A 22,277-nucleotide genomic window follows, 5' to 3' on the forward strand; every position below is an offset into this window, starting at 1 on the left:
TTTTCTTGAAAAACGGAGGCAGCAATGGCTCCAAACCTCTTTCAACATCATCATATGTTAGTGCAGGATGCAACTATGCATTAAAACATTATTTCATATTTTTGAAATTTTCTCAAAATCTATGTGTTAACCCCTACAAAGTATTGAATTTTGGTAACTTCTTTATATACTGAAGCCTAAGATCTTTAGTGTTGTTTTAAAATTTCTGACCACATTCTACGTTTGTATTAATGTATGCTAAAATCTCTTTCATGGTATATGGGAACCATTATAATTTTTTATCAATTAATTTAGTAAAACTTCATAATGCTCCTTAAATCGAGGAATAACCACTATAAAATCACTATTTTCTTGAAAAACGGAGATAACAAAGGCTGAAAACCTCTTTCAACATCATCATATGTTAATTCAGGATGCAACTATGCATTAAAACAATATTTTCATATTTTTGAATTTTCTCAAAATCTATATGTTAACGCCTATAAAGTATTGAATTTTGGTAAATTCTTTATATATTGAAGCCTAAGATCTTTAGTGTTGTTTTAAATTTTCTGACCATATTTTACGTTTGTATTAATATATACTAAACTCTCTTTCATATTATATGAGAACCATTATAATTTTTTATCAATTAATTTAGTAAAACTTAATAATACTCCTTAAATCGAGGAATAACCACTATAAACCCGCTATTTCTTGAAAAAAGGAGACAACAAAGGCTGAAAACCTCTTTCAACATCATATTATGTTAGTGCAGGATGCAACTATGCATTAAAACAATATTTTCATATTTTTTGGAATTTTCTCAAAATCTATGTGTTAACGCCTACAAAAGTATTGAATTTTGGTAAATTCTTTATATATTGAAGCCTAAGATCTTTAGTGTTGTTTTAAAAATTCTGACCACATTTTACGTTTATATTAATGTATGCTACACTCTCTTTCATGGTATATGAGAACCATTATAATTTTTTATCAATTAATTTAGTAAAACTTCATAATACTCCTTAAATCGAGGAATAACAACTATAAAATCGCTATTTTCTTGAAAAACGGAGACAACAAAGGCCGAAAACCTCTTTCAACATCATCATATGTTAGTGCAGGATGCAACTATGCATTAAAACATTATTGTCATATTTTTTGAAATTTCTCAAAATCTATTTGTTAACCCTTCAAAAATATTGAATTTTGGTAAATGCTTTATATATTGAAGCCTATTATCTTTAGTGTTGTTTTAAATTTCTAACTACATTCTACATTTGTATTAATGTATACTAAACTCTCTTTCATGCTATATAAGAATCATTATAATTTTTTATCAATTAATTTAGTAAAACTTCATAATACTCCTTAAATCGGTGGCATAACTACTATTAAATCGCTATTTTCTTGAAAAACGGAGGCAGCAATGGCTCCAAACCTCATTCAACATCATCATATGTTAGTGCAGGATGCAACTATGCATTAAAACAATATTTTCATATTTTTTGAAATTTTCTCAAAATCTATGTGCTATAACCCCTACAAAAGTATTGCATTTTGGTAAATTCTTTATATACTGAAGCCTAAGATCTTTAGTGTTGTTTTAAAATTTCTGACCACATTCTACGTTTATATTAATGTATGCTAAACTATCTTTCATGGTATATGGGAACCATTATAATTTTTTATCAATTAATTTAGTAAAACGTCATCATACTCCTTAATTCGAGGAATAATCACTATAAAATCGCTATTTTCTTGAAAAACGGAGACAACAAGGCTGACAACCTCTTTCAACATCATCATATGTTAGTGCAGGATGCAACTATGCATTAAAACAATATTGTCATATTTTTGAAATTTTCTCAAAATCTATGTGTTAACCCTTTCAAAAATATTGCATTTTGGTAAATGCTTTATATATTGAAGCCTATTATCTTTAGTGTTGTTTTATAATTTCTAACCACATTCTACATTTGTATCAATGTATTCTAAACTCTCTTTCATGGTATATAAGAATCATTATAATTTTTTATCAATTAATTTATTAAAACTTCATAATACTCCCTATATCGGTGGAATAACTACTATTAAATCGCTATTTTCTTGAAAAACGGAGGCAGCAATGGCTCCAAACCTCTTTCAACATCATCATATGTTAGTGCATGATGCAACTATGTATTAAAACAATACTTTCATATTTTTTGAAATTTTCTCAAAATCTATGTGTTAACCCCTACAAAAGTATTGAATTTTGGTAACTTCTTTATATACTGAAGCCTAAGATCTTTAGTGTTGTTTTAAAATTTCTGACCACATTCTATGTTTGTATTAATGTATGCTAAACTTTCTTTCATGGTATATGGGAACCATTATAATTTTTTATCAATTAATTTAGTAAAACTTCATAATGCTCCTTAAATCGAGAAATAACCACTATAAAATCGCTATTTTCTTGAAAAACGGAGACAACAAAGGCTGAAAACCCCTTTCAACATCATCATATGTTAGCACAGGATGCAACTATGCATTAAAACAATAGTGCCATATTTTTTGAATTTTCTCAAAATCTATGTGTTAACCCCTACAAAAATATTGAATTTTGGTAAATGCTTTATATATGAAGCCTATAATTTTAGTGTTGTTTTAAAATTTCTAACCACATTCTACATTTGTATTAATGTATTCTAAACTCTCTTTCATGGTATGTGAGAATCATTATAATTTGTAATCAATTAATTTAGTAAAACTTTTTAATACTCCCTAAATCGGTGGAATAAACACTATTAAATCGCTATTTTCTTGAAAACGGAGGTAATAAAGGCTCAAAACCTCTTTCAACATCATAAAATGTTAGTGCAGGATGCAACTATGCATTAAAACAATATTGTCATATTTTTTGAAATTTTCTCAAAATCTATGTGTCCCTACAAAAATATTGAATTTTGGTAAATGCTTTATATATTAAAGCCTATAATCTTTAGTGTTGTTTTAAAAAATTTGACCACATTCTACGTTTGTATTAATGTATGCTAAACTCTCTTTCATGGTATATGGAAACCATTATAATTTTTTATCAATTAATTTATTAAAACTTCGTAATACTCCTTAAATCGAGAAATAACCACTATAAAATCGTTATTTTCTTGAAAAACGGAGACAACAAAGGCTGCAAAACCTCTTTCAACATCATCATATGTTAGTGCATGATGAAACTATGCAATAAAATAATATTTTCATATTTTTAAAAATTTTCTCAAAATCTATGTGTGCCCTACAAAAGTATTGAATTTTGGTAAATTCTTTATATAATGAAGCCTAAGATCTTTAGTGTTGTTTTAAAATTTCTGACCATATTCTACGTTTGTATTAATGTATGCTAAACTCTCTTTCATGGTATATGGGAACCATTATAATTTTTTATAAAATAATTTTGTAAAACTTCGTAATATTCCTTAAATCGAGAAATAACCACTATAAAATCTATTTTCTTGAAAAACAGAGACAACAAAGGCTGAAAACCTCTTTCAACATCATCATATGTTAGTGCAGGATGCAACTATGCATTAAAATAATATTTTCATATTTTTTGAAATTTTCTCAAAATCTATGTGTTAACGCCTACAAAAGTATTGAATTTTGGTAAATTCTTATATACTGAAGCCTAAGATCTTTAGTGTTGTTTTAAAATTTCTGACCACATTCTAAGTTTGTATTAATGTATGCTAAACTTTCTTTCATGGTATATGGGAAACATTATAATTTTTTATCAATTAATTTAGTAAAACTTCATAATACTCCTTAAATCGAGGAATAACCACTATAAAATCGCTATTTTCTTGAAAAACGGATGCAGCAATGGCTCCAAACCTCTTTCAACATCATCATATGTTAGTGCAGGATGCAACTATGCAATAAAACAATATTTTCATATTTTTGAAATTTTCTCAAAATCTATGTGTTAACCCCTACAAAAGTATTGAATTTTGGTAAATTCTTTATATACTGAAGCCTAAGATCTTTAGTGTTGTTTTAAAATTTCTGACCACATTCTACGTTTGTATTAATGTATGATAAACTCTCTTTCATGGTATATGGGAACCATTATAATTTTTTATCAATTAATTTAGTAAAACTTCATAATACTCCTTAAATCGAGGAATAACCACTATAAAATCGCTATTTTCTTGAAAAACGGAGACAACAAAGGCTGAAAACCTCTTTCAATATCATCATATATTAGTACATGATGCAACTATGCATTAAAACAATATTGCCATATTTTTTGAAATTTTCTCAAAATGTATGTGTAAATATTGAATTTTGGTAAATTCTTTATATATTGAAGCCTATAATCATTAGTGTTTTTTTAAATTTCTAACCACTAACTACATTTGTATTAATGTATTCTAAATTCTCTTTCATGGTATGTGAGAATCATTATAATTTTTTATCAATTAATTTAGTAAAACTTCTTAATACTCCCTAAATCGGTGGAATAAACACTAAGAAACACGTGAAATAAAGAAAGCGAACGGAGAAGAATAAAAGAGGCTCATGAGAAGGCAGAGAACGCAAGGAAGCTGAAAGAAGCACGTGAAATAGAGGAGAATAAGAAGAAGCTAAAGGAAGCTATTGAACTAGAAGAGAAAGAGAAAAGACTGATAGATGCTTTTGAGAGGGCGGGGACTGAGAGAAGACTAAAAGAGGATCTTGAAAACAAGAAGAGATGAGGCTGCAAGAGGCCAAGAAAAGAGAAGATAGAGAAAGAACACACAGAGAAAATCAAGAGCGCCAGGAAAAGAATAGAGACGAGAGACCATGAGACACATGTGAAACCACCAATGAGGCTCATGGAGATCAATGGTTGAAAGAGAATCCTAGTGGATGAAGAAGAGGAACCAAGCCAGAGAGTCTTTGTGTCCGAAGAAGCCTGTCACTGGAAGGTATTTGAAAAAAACCTTAAAGATGCAAGCGAAAAAGAAGGAACCAGTGAGCTGGATACTGAATCTGAGAAGTTAAATGGAGTACAATCAGGTGAAGAGTCCGCTTCTGTGACTGACAACGTCCAAGGAGGAAAGCTCAACCAGAAGAGCAAAACAGTTGAAGAAAGATCAGAAGACGAGAAAGTAGTCAAAAACGGAATTGTTGGCGGTGCCAAACTAGAAAGACCACTGCCATCGCGAGTATTCATGCAACGGGAGAAAGAAGCAGAGAGGCTAAAGCGAGAGCTAGACTCCAAGATGGAGAATCTAAGAAAGATAGAGGAAAAGTAACAAAATCAGCATACATGATGAACCAATCGTCAACGATGTACCTGATCGCCAACTATATGAAAATCTGGAAACTCTTATCAATCTGAATCAAAAGAATTAGACTTGGAAGCAGAATCAAAAGAGAGGGAGGAGCACGGAGGAGCCAGTGTTGGGGTAGTTCTGTTTGTTGCCGCCGTGAATCTCCGGAAACTCCTTGACGATTCGGTGATTGACGAATTCGAACAGGATCAATCTCCGGTTGGCGAAGATGAATAGATTTCCGTCGGGAAGAAGATGAAGAAACAGATAAAGATTGCTCTCGAGTTCGTAGAGAGAGAGAGAGAGAGAGAGAGAGAGAGAGAGAGAGAGAGAGAGAGAGAGAGAGAGAGAGAGAGAGAGAGAGAGAGAGAGAGAGAGAGAGAGAGAGAGAGAGAGAGAGAGAGAGAGAGAGAGAGAGAGAGAGAGAGAGAGAGAGAGAGAGAGAGAGAGAGAGAGAGAGAGAGAGAGAGCGAGAGAGAGAGAGAGAGGATCCGTTGCTTAGCTTATTTGCCTTTTTTTTCTTTTTCTCTAATTACTAAATACACTAAAAAAACCTTAAGAGACATGCGTTAAATATACTCTTAAGAAGCTTAAGCACGAGGACAAGAAGCCGTCGTGGAGGCTACAAACGAGTGATGATTCAACAACATATGAAACGAATCATCAACAACATGAAACAATTTTCCCATGTGAAATCTGACATGTCTCTCTAATAAAATAAGATTACTAAGGATAATAAGATATTATATAAAATTACTATTTAGACCCAAATCATAAAACTTTACTAAAGACAGAGCAAACCTTATTTTATATTTATACTATTATTTATGAAGTGATTTAGCTTATTTCTCATGATTTCCATGATTTTAGGTAATTTTCCTTATTTGTCATGTTTTAATTAAGTTTAATCTGAGTCATTAATTTATTAATAGTTTTTAATTGAGTCCATAATTTATGAATTTAAATAATATAACTATAAAATATGTAATTAGATATATAATTATTTTGATTTTGCTTATTTGTCATGTTTTCCATGATTTTAGTCAATTTTGCTTATTTGACATGTTTTAATTAGGTTTTACCTTAGTCATTGATTTATTAATAATTTTTAGCTGAATCACTAATTTATTAATTTAAAAAAATATCCGTAATGAATTTTATATATAATTAAAAACGAATTTTGATTTAATAATATTTAAATCTATATGTTATATTAAAATTCTTATTTTCTTATTTGTCATATTTTATTAGATTTTAAGCTTTTATATAGGTCATTGATTTATTATTAGTTTTAACTGAGTATTTATTAATTTTCACAAAACCCGTAATGAATTTTATATATAATAAAACACGAATTTATTTTAATAATATTAAACTTATATGTTATATTAAATAATTAATTATAAACTAATATAATAAAATTGTGAAAATATATTTAAAATTAAGAGAATTCTTATATATATTGTGTTGCTATCTGAAAACAATATTTTTATTAGAAAGTTAAAAAATTAAGATATAAAACAATTTATAATTAAATATTAGTCAAACAAAAATATTTATATAAAGATATATTCTAAACTATTCCTAATATATGAATGTTTTAAAACTTTTAACACAATAATAAGTACATAGTTTGATGAACCTTTTTTTGACATATATAAATAATTTGATTTTTGATTTAACTATTTAAAAACATAAATAATAACTTAACTTGTGACTGAGTTGAAAACAAATTTTTTTGCTTTTATTTTAAACCAATTTAAATTTAATCAGTGAAACACTATAGCTTCAGTTGGTGACAACTAGAAGAATGAAAAAAAAAGAACAAAATAAAAAAAATAAAATTTTCATTTGAGGAATTGAAAAATTAAAAAAAAAATATGAATTTTTGTTCAATTTGTTCCTTATCAAAATTGCATAGGGAAAGTTTTTTTTTTTTTTTTTTTTGTCATCAACAATACAGACTCATACTGACTATGTAAACCAAACCGGGTAATCTTCATCCATGTGAACGACGAAAGACGATTGTTTCTAGCACTGCGTGCTAGACTATCCGCCTTTGAATTGTGCGTTCGTGGTACATAGATAAGCTCTGATCGGGTGAAACTCTCTTTCAGGATCTTGATATCATCCAAATAATTTGCAAAAGCTGGTCATTCTTCTGGTTCCGAAACCATCTTCACCAATTGAGAACAATCTGTTGCAAACGTGACATGAAATTGACGTAAATTCCTCATACATTCCATTGCCCATAGTAGCGCTTCCATCTCCGCATGAAGAGGCGAAAGACTAGCCCGAACATTCCTCGCCCCCAACAATCCATTAAAACCTTCCAAAGTACTAAGCCAACCTTGCCCTGAAAAAGTAACCCCCTCTTTCCACGAGCCATCTGTGAAACACCATCTTCCTGGGATCGACGGCAATATCATATCTATTATTGGTGGTGGCATCCTCTGGTCATTCACAATTTGTGCCTCAGCCCACAATGTCGATTCTGTTTCCGCCAATTTAAGCGTATCCATAGGGTCCATATCCAAATTGCTGAAAACTTTATTATTCCTAGCTTTCCAGATGTACCATAGTATCCATACAAACTGGTGATCCTCCATCTGTGGTAAAACTCTCCAGAATAGATGATCCATGTTTGTGAAGAGAGAACTTGTTGGGAAAATAGTTGGATTTGATGGTATCTTCGAAAGAGCCCAAACTTGGAGAGCTGGAGGACATTCAAAAAACACATGATTTATTGATTCCTCAGGAGCTCCACATCTTGCACAACAAATATCCCCTTGAATCCCCCTTGCTTGTAAATTCTTCCGCACTGCTATACACCCTGTCACTAGTTGCCATAGGAAATGTTTTAGCTTTGGCGAACACCGTATTTTCCAGCAGAAAGCCTTCAATACATCCACTGTGGGACCAATCAGTATTGGTACTCTTTCTCTATCTGGATAAATCCGCTCTACCTGATATCCTGATTTGACCGTATATTTTCCATTTTTTGTAAAGTGCCATCCATCTCTATCAACCCGCTGAGTCCTGCTTAGGGGAATACTTTCTATAAGTTTCGCATCCTGAGGGTCCACCAAAGCCCGAATTGCGTCTGAATTCCAAGTACGCGAGGTAGAGTCAATGAGGGACTCTACTGTAAGGTCCGGGTATAAATTATGTTGATTTTTATTAGCTGGTCTCGGGCGAGTGGTTGGGAGCCAAGGGTCATTCCATACGGATATAGAAGACCCTGATCCCACCCTTTTGATTAGTCCTTTGCTAACCAGAGATCTAGCAGAAATAATACTCCGCCAGCCGTATGACGGAGAATATGAACGAATCGGTTCCAAGGGTGAAGCATTCCTAAAATACCGACCTTTGAAAACTCGAGAAAATAAGGTGTCTGGCTTCTCTATTAAACGCCATAACTGTTTACCAAGCATCGCTGTGTTGAAATCAGTGATATCTTTAAACCCCAGACCTCCATCCTCTTTGTCTACACATACCTTGTCCCATGATTTCCAGTGTATGCCTCTTGTACTTCCCCCTGGACTCCACCAAAATTATGATACCGCGCTTGTCAGTTTTTTCACCGTTGCTTTAGGCAATCGATAGCAGGACATCGTATGATTTGGTAATGCCGTAATCACTGTTTTAATGATCACTTCCTTTCCACCTTTTGTGAAAAACTTGAAAGTCCACCCATTGACTCTATTACTTAAACGATCTTGTATAAAGTTGAAAAAGGTTTTTCTTATAAATTCATTCTTCCATGAAGAATTTAGAAGAAAAAAGTGAGATCTACCTTTCAACAATTTAACTAAAATTTCAACATAACTGGTATAAATTTCGAGGAACAAAGAATTTACCATATTTTTTTTCTTTATTGTTCACCAATTAGAGTTTTATTATACCGATTTTTAGATTAATAAATCATAAAATAATAAGTATTTGTAAGATGATTATGTCCGCATGTACGGACAAAACACCTAGTAATAAGATATGCTACTCAATCCTCAATTTATATAAAATTGCTATTTAGACCCAAATGATAAAACTTTTGTCTGAAATCAAGAAACCTTGAACGTAACACCACTATCATCATCATATGATCAAAGTCAAAGGCGAGGTTTTAGTTAGTCCATAGTCTATACGATACACAGCACAATTACTGAAAAGTCGATGGGAATCCCAAACTCATTTACATGCAAAGACAAAAAGACAGTAAGAAAGTAGCACGAAGAAGCTCGTGTCATAACGTTGTTTAGTTCACCTTTTTGTATAAGAATTCAATGTTCCATGAACTGCGACGAAGGTGGACTTATTTTCGTCTTCTCCGTACCTGCGAGGATATTAAGAAACGATATTTGTTCATGCTTTAAGGCTAAAACCAAACGTTGTGTTAAGATGTATCTATCTATATAGTTCATACCATAAGCCCCACGAATCTCAACTTCTCGCAGTTCTTGGACAAGAGCACAGCAACAACACATCAAATGAGATAGAAAATCGTCAATGAACCCTCCCTGCCAAATCAGAAAACCTCAAGTATGTGACAAATGCGGATTTGAAGCTCTTGAGATGAAGTGTTTCAATCTCACCTATAATATTTACTAGAGTGTTAGAGGTGCCTACTTAATTTTTATTTTTTTAATCTATTGTTTTCTTGGAGCCATATATAGATGTTTGGAATCAAAAGATTATTGAGATGGATAAGGGGTTCAGGGGTTTTGAAGAGAGTGTACCGTAATGTTGAGTGTTTTCCGGAGTTTCCTCCTTACACAACAAGTGTAGCAGCAACAAGAAAGTATCAAAGAATATGCCATTAGCTCATTACATGCTTCAGCTGAAGCTGGAAGGACCAACAAAAACAAAGTCAACATCTTAGTTTTCACAAGTATTATTTATTAACAAATTGTAACATGATAAAGTTGACTAATTATATCCCACTTACAGATGTGTCTGTTAGTTGCTGCAGTGGCAATCTTTGCCAAAGTACCACACGGGAAAAAAAATGTCTTCAAGCCTGCGAGTTCCATCATTGCATCATTCACAATAACAAGAACGTATGGAACGTGAAACGCTAATCACCTTTCTTATATAACGGAGAAAACAAAGTGGAATCACAGTGGAAGCAAGAAGAGGGGAAGAACTCACAAAGAGAAGGTTCCGAGCAACAAGCTAGTAAATCAGTGTGCCATTCTTCATGGTGTAGTGATGCTCTTCGTGAAAGCATATCATGTCCTGATGTAACAGAAGAAGTGGATCTGCATGAAACAATTATATAGCCAGCGTTATTCAAACATTAGTCACATAAACTAATCACAAATTGCATTTTAATAAAGCACATGAAGTTATGCAACCTTGAAGCTGCACGACTAGTGCTTTTCATGGGAGGATCTTCCTCATACGAATACTCCATCTTATGGCTTACACTACGGTCAGCCTTTTTATTAGAAGCTTTCTTGGACAGCTCCTTCTCAGAGCCGCCATCAACCTCAGCAACAGTTTGAGTCACACCAATCAAACGCTGAATGACTTCACACTGAGCCACATCATAATGCTCCTGAGAACGCTGAAGCTCGAGCTGCAGCTTCTCGTTTTCGGTTTTGAGAGCATCACAGAAACGCAAGTTAGGGTACGAGCAAGAGAGAGTCTTCTTGAGCACGGAAGCCGCTTCTCTGGTGGATTCTTGTTTCAAAATAACATCTTGCACGTGTCTATCCTCTTCATCGAGAGTGTACTCGAACTGATCACGGTCAATGTACTCTAACCTCTCCTGCACAAAGAAAAACCATTACCCCCATCAACAACATTAAACATGGGCACATTTATCTGGAACTGGAGAACCTAACCAAACCTATTTATAAACCTAAATACCAAAATAGAATGTTTATCTAGGATATTTAAAATTATCCTAATTATCCAAATCCCGAAAAAATCTGATATTGGAACCGGATAAAATCTGAAATCAACTCAAATATTAGCCAGTTCCCAACTTTGTTATTTGTTATCTTAAACAGAAAAATATAATTTATAAACAAAAATACCAACAATCGGGTTTTATATCCAAAATGTTGAATCAAAAACACTAAAAAAATCTAATATTTAATCCAAAAACCCCCGAATTTTCTGACTTTTTAACCTAAATTAACCGAAAACCAGAACTGAACCCGAACCGAATAAAGATTCGAAATTACGTAAGATATTAGCCGACTTTGTTATCCTAACAAGACTGAAACCGAAATAACCGAATCAAATTTTCTAATTGCCCGAAACAATCCTAAATCTCTAGAACCGAACTGATTCAGGAACCAAATGTCTAGGGCTAAACAAGATTGTCTTATCTCTTTAGAATGAAAAACTCAGCTAAACTTACCCTAACACGAGCGTTATCAACCAAAGTGATGAGTGGTATGATCTTGAGAAAACGATCAATCTCGTCCTGAGCTTTCCTGAACTGATAAACAATGTTCCATCCCATAGCCAACAGGTAAAGATAGCTCCTGTCACGACAACTGTTAACCAAAATGTAAGACCTCCTCAGAGCATCCTCGAGCCCTTCGAGAGGCTCGCGAGTCTCTGGATACTTCTTCATCTCCGAGATCTTGAGCTGTTCGAGCAAGTTGCCGATGAGTTTGAGGTGCTGAGCGAACTGGCGGCAGTTCTTCTTGTGCATCCACGCGGTGTTCGCGGCTTTGACTATGAGGCCTATGAGCTTGACTGCGTCTAGGCCCGTGAGCTGAGCTACTGACGCTATCTCCCCGAGTCCATCCCATGAGTGTGACATTAACTCTCAAAATCAATTAACCGCGAGAAAGTTCCTGAAACATGTTAAAAACCCCAAACCATATTAAAATTAAGGATTCCTTTCAAGGGGAATCGAACACGTGACGTTTTATCCAAGCAAAGTTTTAAGATCTATAAGCTGAGATTGTTCGAGATTGTTACCTTCGAGTGAGGTAATATTACGGATCCGAGTTAATCCGACGACGACATTTTTGATTGAGATCGAGTACGACGTCGGATCAGAGGTCTGCTCAGTTCATGAGGAGGCTTGACTAAACAGGGAGCAGATTCTTCTTAGACTGTAAGAAAAAAAAAGAAGAAAAAAAAGTTGATAAGATACGAATCGAAGAGATTCTCCAGGTCGTTAGGCTTTTTGAACAGTCAAAGATCTTCAAAAAAGAAAATAAAAAACGGTTTCATCTTTGAACACTTGAAGCTGACGAAAGCAAAAGAGAAAAAAAAGAAAAGCCAAAGACGATGTAAAGAGAAAGAGGGAAGACAATGAACAGTATAACCTCCGAGAGAATGCGCCGGCGAACAAACTGCTCCGGCGAGAATCAAGTCAAAATAGTTTTAAATTAAGAGAGAGAGAAAGAGGAAAGAGGATTGGATTGGAATGCTCACTTAATGCATTGAGGAAGGTAACAGTTATACTTTTACTCTTCACGCCTTCCTATAAACAAAAACGGATTTATAAAAAATTGAAAAATGTTAGAATATTGACTGAAGAACATTTAAAAAAAAAAAAATAATTAAGTTTTCCGGGGAAATGCAAAATGCAAATGACCTTGGAGATTTGTTCGTCGTCTTCGAAATGAGAGAAGAGAGAAGATTCTCCTGTGTTAAGAGAAGAAGACTATGCAGAGAGATGAGTCATATCGAGAGAAGACGGTTTGTTTTTGTCGATTTCTAGCTTTCCCCCACACCTTCACCACTTGCCACTCGTCGGAGATGAAGTGCCCCCTCCTTTGCTCTGTAATTTACTAATACGCCCCTGCTCATCTCTCTTTATTTACCACTATTGCCCTCGGTGACTTTTCTTTTTCACTTCACCACCATCAATTTAATAAAACCTACCTTCTATTCTAATGTGCGTTTTTTTAATTGTTTTTTTTGGCGTTTTTAAATCGTTACACTAATAAGTTATTGACGTTTCTAATCAATTAAAATAGAATCTTATTTTTTTATCCACTGTAACAAGTCATTTAGGACCATCTAAAAAAATTACTTAATATGACATATATCATTATTTACATTAATAATAAAACAAATATAAATTTAAATTTATTTTTAAGTATATCAAATTCTGTTGAGAAAAAATCTAACAAAATCCTACCAACCTTCTAAGTATTTTTATAAAATAATACTTAATTAATTTCGTAAATACTAATATAACTTTATAATTCAAAGTTAATTAAAAATTTATTATAAAACAATAAAATAAAATTCTATACTATTTTTATATATATGTTAATTATATTATGTATTATAGTAAAATAGAAGTACTATATGAATTAAATATGGGTAAATTTATCTATTTTATTTTTGAAATAGTTTCATTTAAATAAATTATCACTCATCATTAAAATGTGTTAAAATTCGTAAAATATATTATATTTTTTTAGAAAATTAAATTTATAAACATAGGTTAAAATTTAATAACTACAACTACATATTATTTTATTTTTTATTTTGAAACTCTCAACAATATATTGTTTAAAAAAATTAATATACAAAAATATAATAGTTTATAACTAACATTTAGTTCATATACTATTTAAAATATGTTATTAGAAAACTATCAAATTTTAATAATTCATTCAAAGTACTAATGACAAATCAAATTTTAATTATAAATTTAATATTTATATTAATTATAAAAATATTCTGAGAGATATATAAAAATCTTACCGAAATTAAAATTATTTATATAAAATAATGTATTAATTTAGTAACAAAAAAAAAATTCTAAAATCATATAATCTCCCACCTCAAATATAGTTGTGTAATTTTCCAAACAATTTTGACAAAATATAAAATTTAAAAATAAGTATGCAAACTTAAATGATAATTTTAAAAAAAAATTCAAAAGGTATAATCATAGATAATAAAGAATAACTTCTTGAAATGTAACAAAAAAATAAACTATGTTATAAAAATTAAAGTAATCTAATATTTTGAAGTTTTAATTTAATAACAAAAAAAAGTTTAATATCATAACATCAAAAAAAATTATATATCAATAAAATTTAATAAAATAATATGATGGATGCTACTATGTATATAATTTACTAATATAATAGGTTTATATTCACAATATATAACACTAAAATTAAAATTATATACTTAAAATATTTATAATAAATCAAAAGTATACATTCATAAAATGAAAAATATTCGTGCGAATGTGCGGATCAAAATCTAGTTGATCTTTTTTAAGACAGAACCATGTGTAGACTAGACTTACCTTAATTACATCTTAGTAATGTCTCGATATTTGAGTACTAAAACAACGTTGACGATTTTTTTTACACCGTTGAAATATTACTTTCCGGTTAACAAATCAAATACTGAGATGTACGTATGACCTTGTTGTCGGCATAAATAGGGCCCTCGTCTGAAACGAATAATGTAATTCTTCGTAATATAAGGGCACAATAGACTTTGCTTATGATTTCTTCTTTTTTAAGCTGTTTACAAGAATTCAATCGTCAACCGAAACGAGACATATAGTTGAGTTACAGTCATCTTAGTAATGATGATGATGATTATAAGATACGAAGGGTAATCAGTAACCCATCACAAATTCCACTCTTTATTCCCTTTTCGGTTGAAATTTTTGTCTTTGAAACGCAGCTTTGGTATCATTACCTTTTTATTCTATAAACTTTCATTTTGATTAATTTCCCCCAGGTTGATCTTGGATTACCGTGACTGTTTTCTATACAGCTGGCGAAACGGACGGTAAACCAATTTATCGGCGTCATCTAAGGACAAAGACATATTTTGGTTTTGAGACTCCAACCATGAAAAGGAACAAAGAACTTTACCAACAAATAAATATGCATTTGCTTTTTTCATATATTAACCAAAAATAGTTGATTAAAATCGCCAACTCACTCCATGACTATCCTACTATACACCACATTGCCCAAATCAAACTATGCAAATTCAGGATAAAACGCTACGAATATCCATGCACCGTAAGTTTTTTTTTTAAATATGTATAAACCTACGTTGGATGTATGTATATAACCTATCACTACAAGAGATCATAAATATTTTGGCACGTATACAATATGCATGAGTGGAAAGGTTGGACATTGGTGTTGGTGGTGGTGGTGGTCCTGGTGGAATACGACTGCTACTCCCTCTTCCTTTTTAGTAGTGCCTATATACCATGCGTTTACTCTACATATATAAATTACTAGTGTAATCAACTTTCCCCAAAAGTATACTAATGAGACTTTAGCATTAAAATAGTAGTTCCCGTTTAAATGTTAATATTACAGTTGCTCCATGACAATGACCAAGGTATTGGAAAATAAATATATCTTGTAAATGTCCTGCTATTTCTTCTTTCTAGTCGGCTCATCACACATCGCACCCAAAACTTCAAATGAAACACCAATGACAATTAAGACGATGCCCGAAACAAAATAAACTATTAGTTATGTAGTTTTGTGGCATTTAACGCAAGGATGCGTGTGTGTGCAGGTCTAAGCGATTTTAATATATAGAATGTGTTTTCGCAGCCAGCAAATTAAGGTTACGGAAATGTTTTTGAACAAGAGTTTTAGAGGAAGTAATACGAACTAATTTATATTAGTATATCAAAATCATAAAAGTAATACTACAGGAAACTTCTTATTGGATGTAATAAAGATTGAGAAACTGTTGTTTTAATTGTTTGTGGATTGTCTCCATGTGGTTTAGTTGGGAATAATCGTGCATCATACTTTATTTTAAAACAAATGTTCTGAAAATGTCCTTATCTGTAACAATAAATGGGCCAGCTAAAATTTCCATTCACATGATAAAATAATTACTCCTACATAACAAAAAGTATATGTTCAGTACTTATAACTAATGTTTAGGGTTATATTAGTGTAAATGGTCATCGAATGTCTAACACTTTGTCGGAATCGAACTTATAAAAATGGCACAGTACCTCTCAAAATCTGCATTTTTCTGACCCAAATAAAATTATTAAACTATAAACATCACCAACACACTCTTTTTAGGTCGAACAAGCATCAATACACTTTGCATAAAAATTTGAAGCTCAAAAATTTAGGATGAGAGTTTTAAATGTATAAGTCGTTTCCAAATTTTAATACAATTTCTATTTGTCTTTTTATTTGCAGCATGAACTCTATAGAGGCATACGAGACAGGTTAATCTGATCTTAGGCTAGTTAACCACAGATTAGCACTCAATCCTCAAGATGAATTAATTTTCGACTCTACATGGAATACACGAGGAGTATTCTGAAAGCCTAACCATTTCTTTTTATTTAAACACTCATGGATCAATCCTCGTATTACGAAAACTTAATTTGGTGAAGTTAGCTACATTCGCAAAATAAATATAAATACATTTATCTTTACTGATATGCCCAAAATATAACATATTTAAAATGGTTAGATATCATAAAACATGTATAAAACACTCAAGTCTAATCAAGCCGAAGAAAAATCACACATGAAAATCTTAGATGCAATATATAAACACACACATAAAACAAACTCATGTGCTAATCAACGAAACGTAACATGGTAGCTTAAAGAGCCCGTGAACCAAGAGTTTGTAACTTGCAAGTAATCATAGCCCACGATTTGTTGAATCTATATCAATATTTATAGTCTGACACGATAGTAAATTCTCCATATCAATTGACTAACAGCCAATGAGGTTCAGGATTTTTGAATTATAATTTATTTTCGTTATGTTTTAATTGGTTACAGATGGATTATATGAACATAAACATATTTCATCATCACACAGATGGGCTGAATAGTTGATTAGTAAAGCCTATCATATTAACATTGGCTGAAGGGAAAATAGGACAAAGTCTATTAAACAGAATACATTCTAGTGTGTTTTTTTTACCATGATATAAACCTCTCTAGTTACTACATTAAACATATTCACTAAGGGAATTAACTTATTTTCTTAAAAGCATATTAAAGAGATCGAAGGTCTCGTATATGAATATGAAATCACTCCGGCTTTGCAACGTACTTTAGAGCAGGAAAACCACACTGCCTCGCCAAACTCTGCCACCATATTAGTAGGTTCACAATCTACTCCCATTACAGCACCTATTATGAAGTATTCTTCATCAACAATTATCAACACTAAGGTTTGTAAAATTTTAGTTGCTGATCCCTTAACCACGTCACATATTCCTTATGCATTTGAGAGTCTTTCTCGGTTCAAAGTGGTAGGAGATGTAGATGATTTTGAGACAGAGCCATCTAGCTCGCTCAACTTGACAAGAGGTGGGAGGAAGACAAAAACCCCAATCAAATACCAAGATATGGAACGGAAGACTATTCGAGGGAGAGGAAAACGTGGTCGTCATGGTCATGGTTCTTATCACTAGATATGTCTTTTATTGTTTTGTTGGTTTCTAGCCTTTACCTTTGTCGCTCATAGGTTGGGATTCAATAATTCATGAAACTTGCTTCATGCAAACTTTATCCAACTATAAGTGGTGTTTAGAGAGAAAAAAAAATTGTTTCAAAATAATTGATGTTCTCATTATTTTAGATAGAATTTAATATCATTTAAATTTTGTGACCAATTGCAAAATACTGATTTTTTTTATTGGTTGAATTAATTTCATTTAATGATATTTTTATGTAATCAAGATAAATTATATAGAAGTTTGTATTTTATTAATCCAAATGCAAAAACCTTAAAATCACTTAAAGTGGTAGCGAGGTAGACTAGTTTATGTTTAATTTGGAAGACTTTATTCAAAAAAAAAAAAAAAAAAGCCTCAGATATATTTGGGCCTACGCATACACTATTATGGGCCTAAAACTTCTTTCGCTAAGCAGCCGCCACGAAAGCGTGTTGTTATTATATAAAAGGGAGAAAGAAGAAAAAGTCTATAAACAAGGCTTTTTGGCCCATGTAGGGTCTTTCCTTTTTTTTTTTTTTCTCCGTGGCTATAAGTAGACCTTATATGCGTTGAGAGGCGACACTTTTTTTGTTTCATCGGAGAGCTTCCGAAGGATTTCGAGATCTCGCGGCTCCCCCTTCTCTCTTCTCCGATCAATCCAATTCCGATACCGTTGATATGATTTGGCGCGCGTTATTAGAAAGCCCCCGATTATATCTCACTGTAACCCCCACTCTCGTAGTCTCTCGTGATCGATCTAGGGTTTCGGCTGGTCTCCGCGAGATCTGAGATTTGATTGTTGTCCCTAATCGAAAGAGATGTCTCGGTGTTTCCGTTCCCGCACCTGGCTATGTACTGAACGGAAGCGGGCTCTGATCGAATCGATCAAGGTTTGTTTTGAGCATTTAACCACACGTCGGTTTTGGTTAATTGGGGGATTTCGAATGCTCAAGCTTTCCTTGTGTGTTGCCGCCATGAATGAAAAAAGATGTATTTTTTCTATGAAAACGATGATACAATGTGAATATATTAAAAAAAAAAAGACCGATTCAATGTACAAATAAGTGTAACAAAATATTTACACAGTCCCTTGTTGAGTACATGTTGTGGGTTTAAGGGTTGCCTCTATATGATATGAGTTCTTGTTTCTGCTTGGCAAGTACTGTGAGCTGATCATTGATCTTTTGCTTTAGAGGGCAGAGGAGAAAGCTAAGAAAGAACTAACAAAGAAGGAGAGAAAAAGAGAAAAGAAGGATAAAAAGAGGAAGGAGAGGGAAAGCGAGAAACACTCTCATAAGAGAAGGCGCAAAGAAGAAGTAGTTGCTAAAGATGGCAAGAACAACCAGAAAGTTCCCAAACTAAAAGCAAGTGAGAATGGCTGTTTGGAGAAGAGTAGTCTTACTGTAGAACGTGACTTGGTTCAGTCCACGTCTCAGAACTCTTGTGATAGCACTCTTAACAGCAATGAGCTGCCTAAGCAGCACAAGGAGAAGCTGCCACATAATAACAACAACAACGACTCTGGTGAGTTTGTTTGTGTTCTTGTTGGGTCTATTTACCTTTTCAGGACATTGTTGACCTTCTTTCTTCAAATATGTTTTATCATATGAATTTGAAGAAAGCATCTTCCGGATTCGGTTGCCTATCCGAAGGCAGAATGATGATCCTGAGGTGATGGTGACGACCACCAACAAGGATCAAGAAAGACCTTGTCCCTCCCCCGAGAATAAAGTTAGATACCGTGAAGAGTGTAACTAGAGAGCAGCCGCAAGAACAACATCCTTGTTCCACTTCAAAGCCACATGAAGAGAAAAAAAAAGACCAAATTTACAGAACGAGAGTAGGCAAAGAGAGGAAATTGTCATCCACTACTTCAAGCGGCTTATGCAGGTTGTGCCCTCCATCAATGGCGGTGCAATTCTTGGATGTAGTTGAGAACTGGGTCCCTAACAGAGTAGAGCTAACTAGCTCGGAAGATGATGAATGTTGGTGGTTCATGAAGAAGCCAAGTTGCCACAAGTTTGGCTCAGAAAGATGCAAACAACTTAACAGAAATAACGAGAGCAAGCAAGCCATAAGCAGTTCAATGGCGTGGCCATGTGCTCGCCTTTTACCAGAAGCTGATGTCCACGCCTTACCTTACACCGTCCCTTTCTGATAAGAGCAGGAAGAAGATTTTTTAACAAGGAACCTATGTGCTGGAGTCGGACCAAACATTTTTTTTTATTTAGCCTTAAAAAGGTTGAATAAGAACACTGTTTGTTATAGTTCCGCGGTTGCTTAATATAGTAAAAGATTAGTACTCCGACCCAATCCTCTCTTGCTGACTCTCTTTTCAAGATGGAATCTGGTTGCATATGCATCATCATCACGTTGAACAAAATATTTAAGAGTGGAGAAGAGAGTAGTACAGCAATATTAGCTCTCTCGACTATCAATTGAAACATAAAGTTGAATTAAACTCAACCCAAATCGTTTTAAAAGGAACTAAGAGACAGCATTCACAATGAACACTGGAAAGAAACAAAAATTGAAAATGGAACAAGCCTTTTGGCATGAAAATGCTTCTTGGTCTCCATGAAAGCTATTACAAATGGAACAAGCCTTTTGTGCTTTGTTCTTCTTTTCTTCTGCTTTGGAGGTTGAAGGACCACTCTGATCGCTGCATCAAAGACTCCCTTCACATTCTGCAGTTTATATCCACATGGTTTTTCATCTGAAAGATGGGAGCAACATTGAAAAAAAAATGGTTCATAAGATTTCTTTACTTTACTTACCTCTTGTGATTTTGAACTGCACTCGATGTAAGCAGGCGCTTCGATTAGGTTCTTGAGCTCCTCTCCCTATTATGCAGAGCAGAACAGGCAAATGATTTAACGGGTTTTTGTAAAACTGGGAAAAATGCACCGAGGAAATGAAAAGTATTCATACCTGAGCAGTGGTAATAGGGACGGCACCAGGATGGTCGACAAAAAACTGTTTGTCATCCCGAAGATCTGATTAAAAAAAACAAGGTTAAATAACCAAAAGGGGCAAGACCAAGTATCCGAGTTGCAGATACCAAAGATTCAGATGCAGCCAAAGAGGAATCTATAGTCGAAACTCTTGCAAGTGACTTTTCTGGAGGTACAGTACATACATGCTATACGTTAGCTATTTGATTGGAGGATTTGCCTCTCTAAATGTAGCTAACTAAAAGGTTTAAGAGGTGATCGTCACTAGAGAAGGTTATATAGCACATGGTTCACAAGAAATGGAAGATACAAGAAGAAACATGTTGACCAATGTATGCTATGAAACTAGCCTCCGTTTCACCTAAATGATTCATTTTGGAAAATGTGAAGTCACATCCACGCATGTCATACAAATCAGAGCAGCTTACGCAAAGTCGAAGGAAAATAGCTATAAGTAAAGGTGCTGATTGTCAGAAATAAATAAAATGCATTAAAAGCAAATGCAAGAGTAAGTTACCAAGTTTGGTTCCAACAAGGACGATGGGGACACCAGGAGCATAGTGCTTCAGCTCTGGGATCCACTTCTTGGAAACATTTTCGTAACTAGCCTTACTAATGAGAGAGAAGGCTAGAATGAATACATCAGCCACCGCGGTAACTCAAAGGTCTTAGTCTGTTATAGTCCTCCTGCCCTGTAAACACAATGATAAAAACATAATTTGTGATTGATATATATTAATAGCTGCAACTCGGTGATTAAATGGGTGGTCATCATCAATTCATATTTACCTGCAGTATCCCACAATCCAAGATTGACCGTGGCTCCATTAACAACCACATTGGCACTAAAGTTGTCGAAAACAGTGGGGACATAGTCCTGTTCCACGGAAAATGCTTTCAATCAGACAAAAGATATTTAAAAAAAAAATGACAAAATTAAAAGATCTCATCAGATTGCAAGAAGAAATGTATGATACCGTGGGAAAGGTGTTGCTGGTGTAAGAAATGAGCAAACATGTTTTACCGACAGCTCCATCACCAACCGTGACGCACTTTATGAACCTTGACGCGCTCATTGCCGAAGCCCAAAACGTGATGACGAATGACACAATACAGAAAAACGTAAATGCAACCTCAGATCTAAGCCTGAGGAAGAGGAACCACCCCACAATACGAATCCTATTCCTCCGAATAGTCTACCATTTACATTCAATTAAACATCTCTCCCGCACAAACAAAAACTCAAGTAAATGTGGAAACCCAAACTAAGAAAGAAAAAATGTAAAGAGGAAAACACAAAGACGTGATTGATCAAAGGAGGAGGAAGAAGATGCTGTTTGTTGGGTTGTTAACAAAAACGTGAGGAAGATGATTTGGATCGACAGAGAGAAAGAGAAGTAAGTGATTTGCCGCGAAATATTGCCATTGAAGCGTTCGTTAAATGGAGGAAGACTAATCTCTGCCATCCCGATTCTTTTGCCTCCTTTTTCTTTTCTCCTCCAAACTATTTAAAAAATATTATATGGAAAAATAAATTTATATTCTTGATTGAATTAATATTTTGGTTTTCACACAATTTTTTTAACTTTTTGTTAATTACATAATTTGTTTACTGATGAGATGATCTCATTT

The 22,277-nt window shown here is 33.4% G+C and overlaps 1 protein-coding gene and 2 pseudogenes across 2 annotated transcripts; 1 reads left to right on the forward strand and 2 right to left on the reverse strand.

The window, feature by feature from the left end:
- Positions 1-9,350: 9,350 nt before the first annotated feature.
- Positions 9,351-13,044, reverse strand: LOC106445680 (protein MID1-COMPLEMENTING ACTIVITY 1). 2 transcript variants are annotated; one of them, XM_048772200.1, is made up of 11 exons: positions 12,847-13,007; positions 12,684-12,732; positions 12,575-12,601; positions 12,222-12,358; positions 11,650-12,094; positions 10,634-11,049; positions 10,428-10,537; positions 10,225-10,296; positions 10,016-10,122; positions 9,703-9,796; positions 9,351-9,612 (listed from the first exon to the last, which is right to left on the reverse strand). In XM_048772200.1, exons 5-11 carry the CDS (start codon positions 12,058-12,060, stop codon positions 9,560-9,562), a joined length of 1,263 nt encoding a protein of 420 aa, XP_048628157.1. In that variant the 5' UTR covers positions 12,061-12,094; positions 12,222-12,358; positions 12,575-12,601; positions 12,684-12,732; positions 12,847-13,007; the 3' UTR covers positions 9,351-9,559. The 2 variants fall into 2 exon arrangements, with proteins under 2 accessions (XP_048628157.1, XP_048628156.1); XM_048772199.1 differs by lacking the exon at positions 12,575-12,601 and having other exon boundaries at positions 12,847-13,044.
- A 5,465-nt stretch (positions 13,045-18,509) lies between these two features.
- Positions 18,510-19,996, forward strand: LOC125597584 (annotated as a pseudogene).
- A 182-nt stretch (positions 19,997-20,178) lies between these two features.
- LOC125597585 lies at positions 20,179-22,275 on the reverse strand (annotated as a pseudogene).
- Positions 22,276-22,277: the final 2 nt, after the last annotated feature.

This window comes from Brassica napus, unplaced genomic scaffold (assembly GCF_020379485.1).
Source record: "Brassica napus cultivar Da-Ae unplaced genomic scaffold, Da-Ae ScsIHWf_1498;HRSCAF=2094, whole genome shotgun sequence".
Classification (NCBI taxonomy): Eukaryota; Viridiplantae; Streptophyta; class Magnoliopsida; order Brassicales; family Brassicaceae; genus Brassica; species Brassica napus.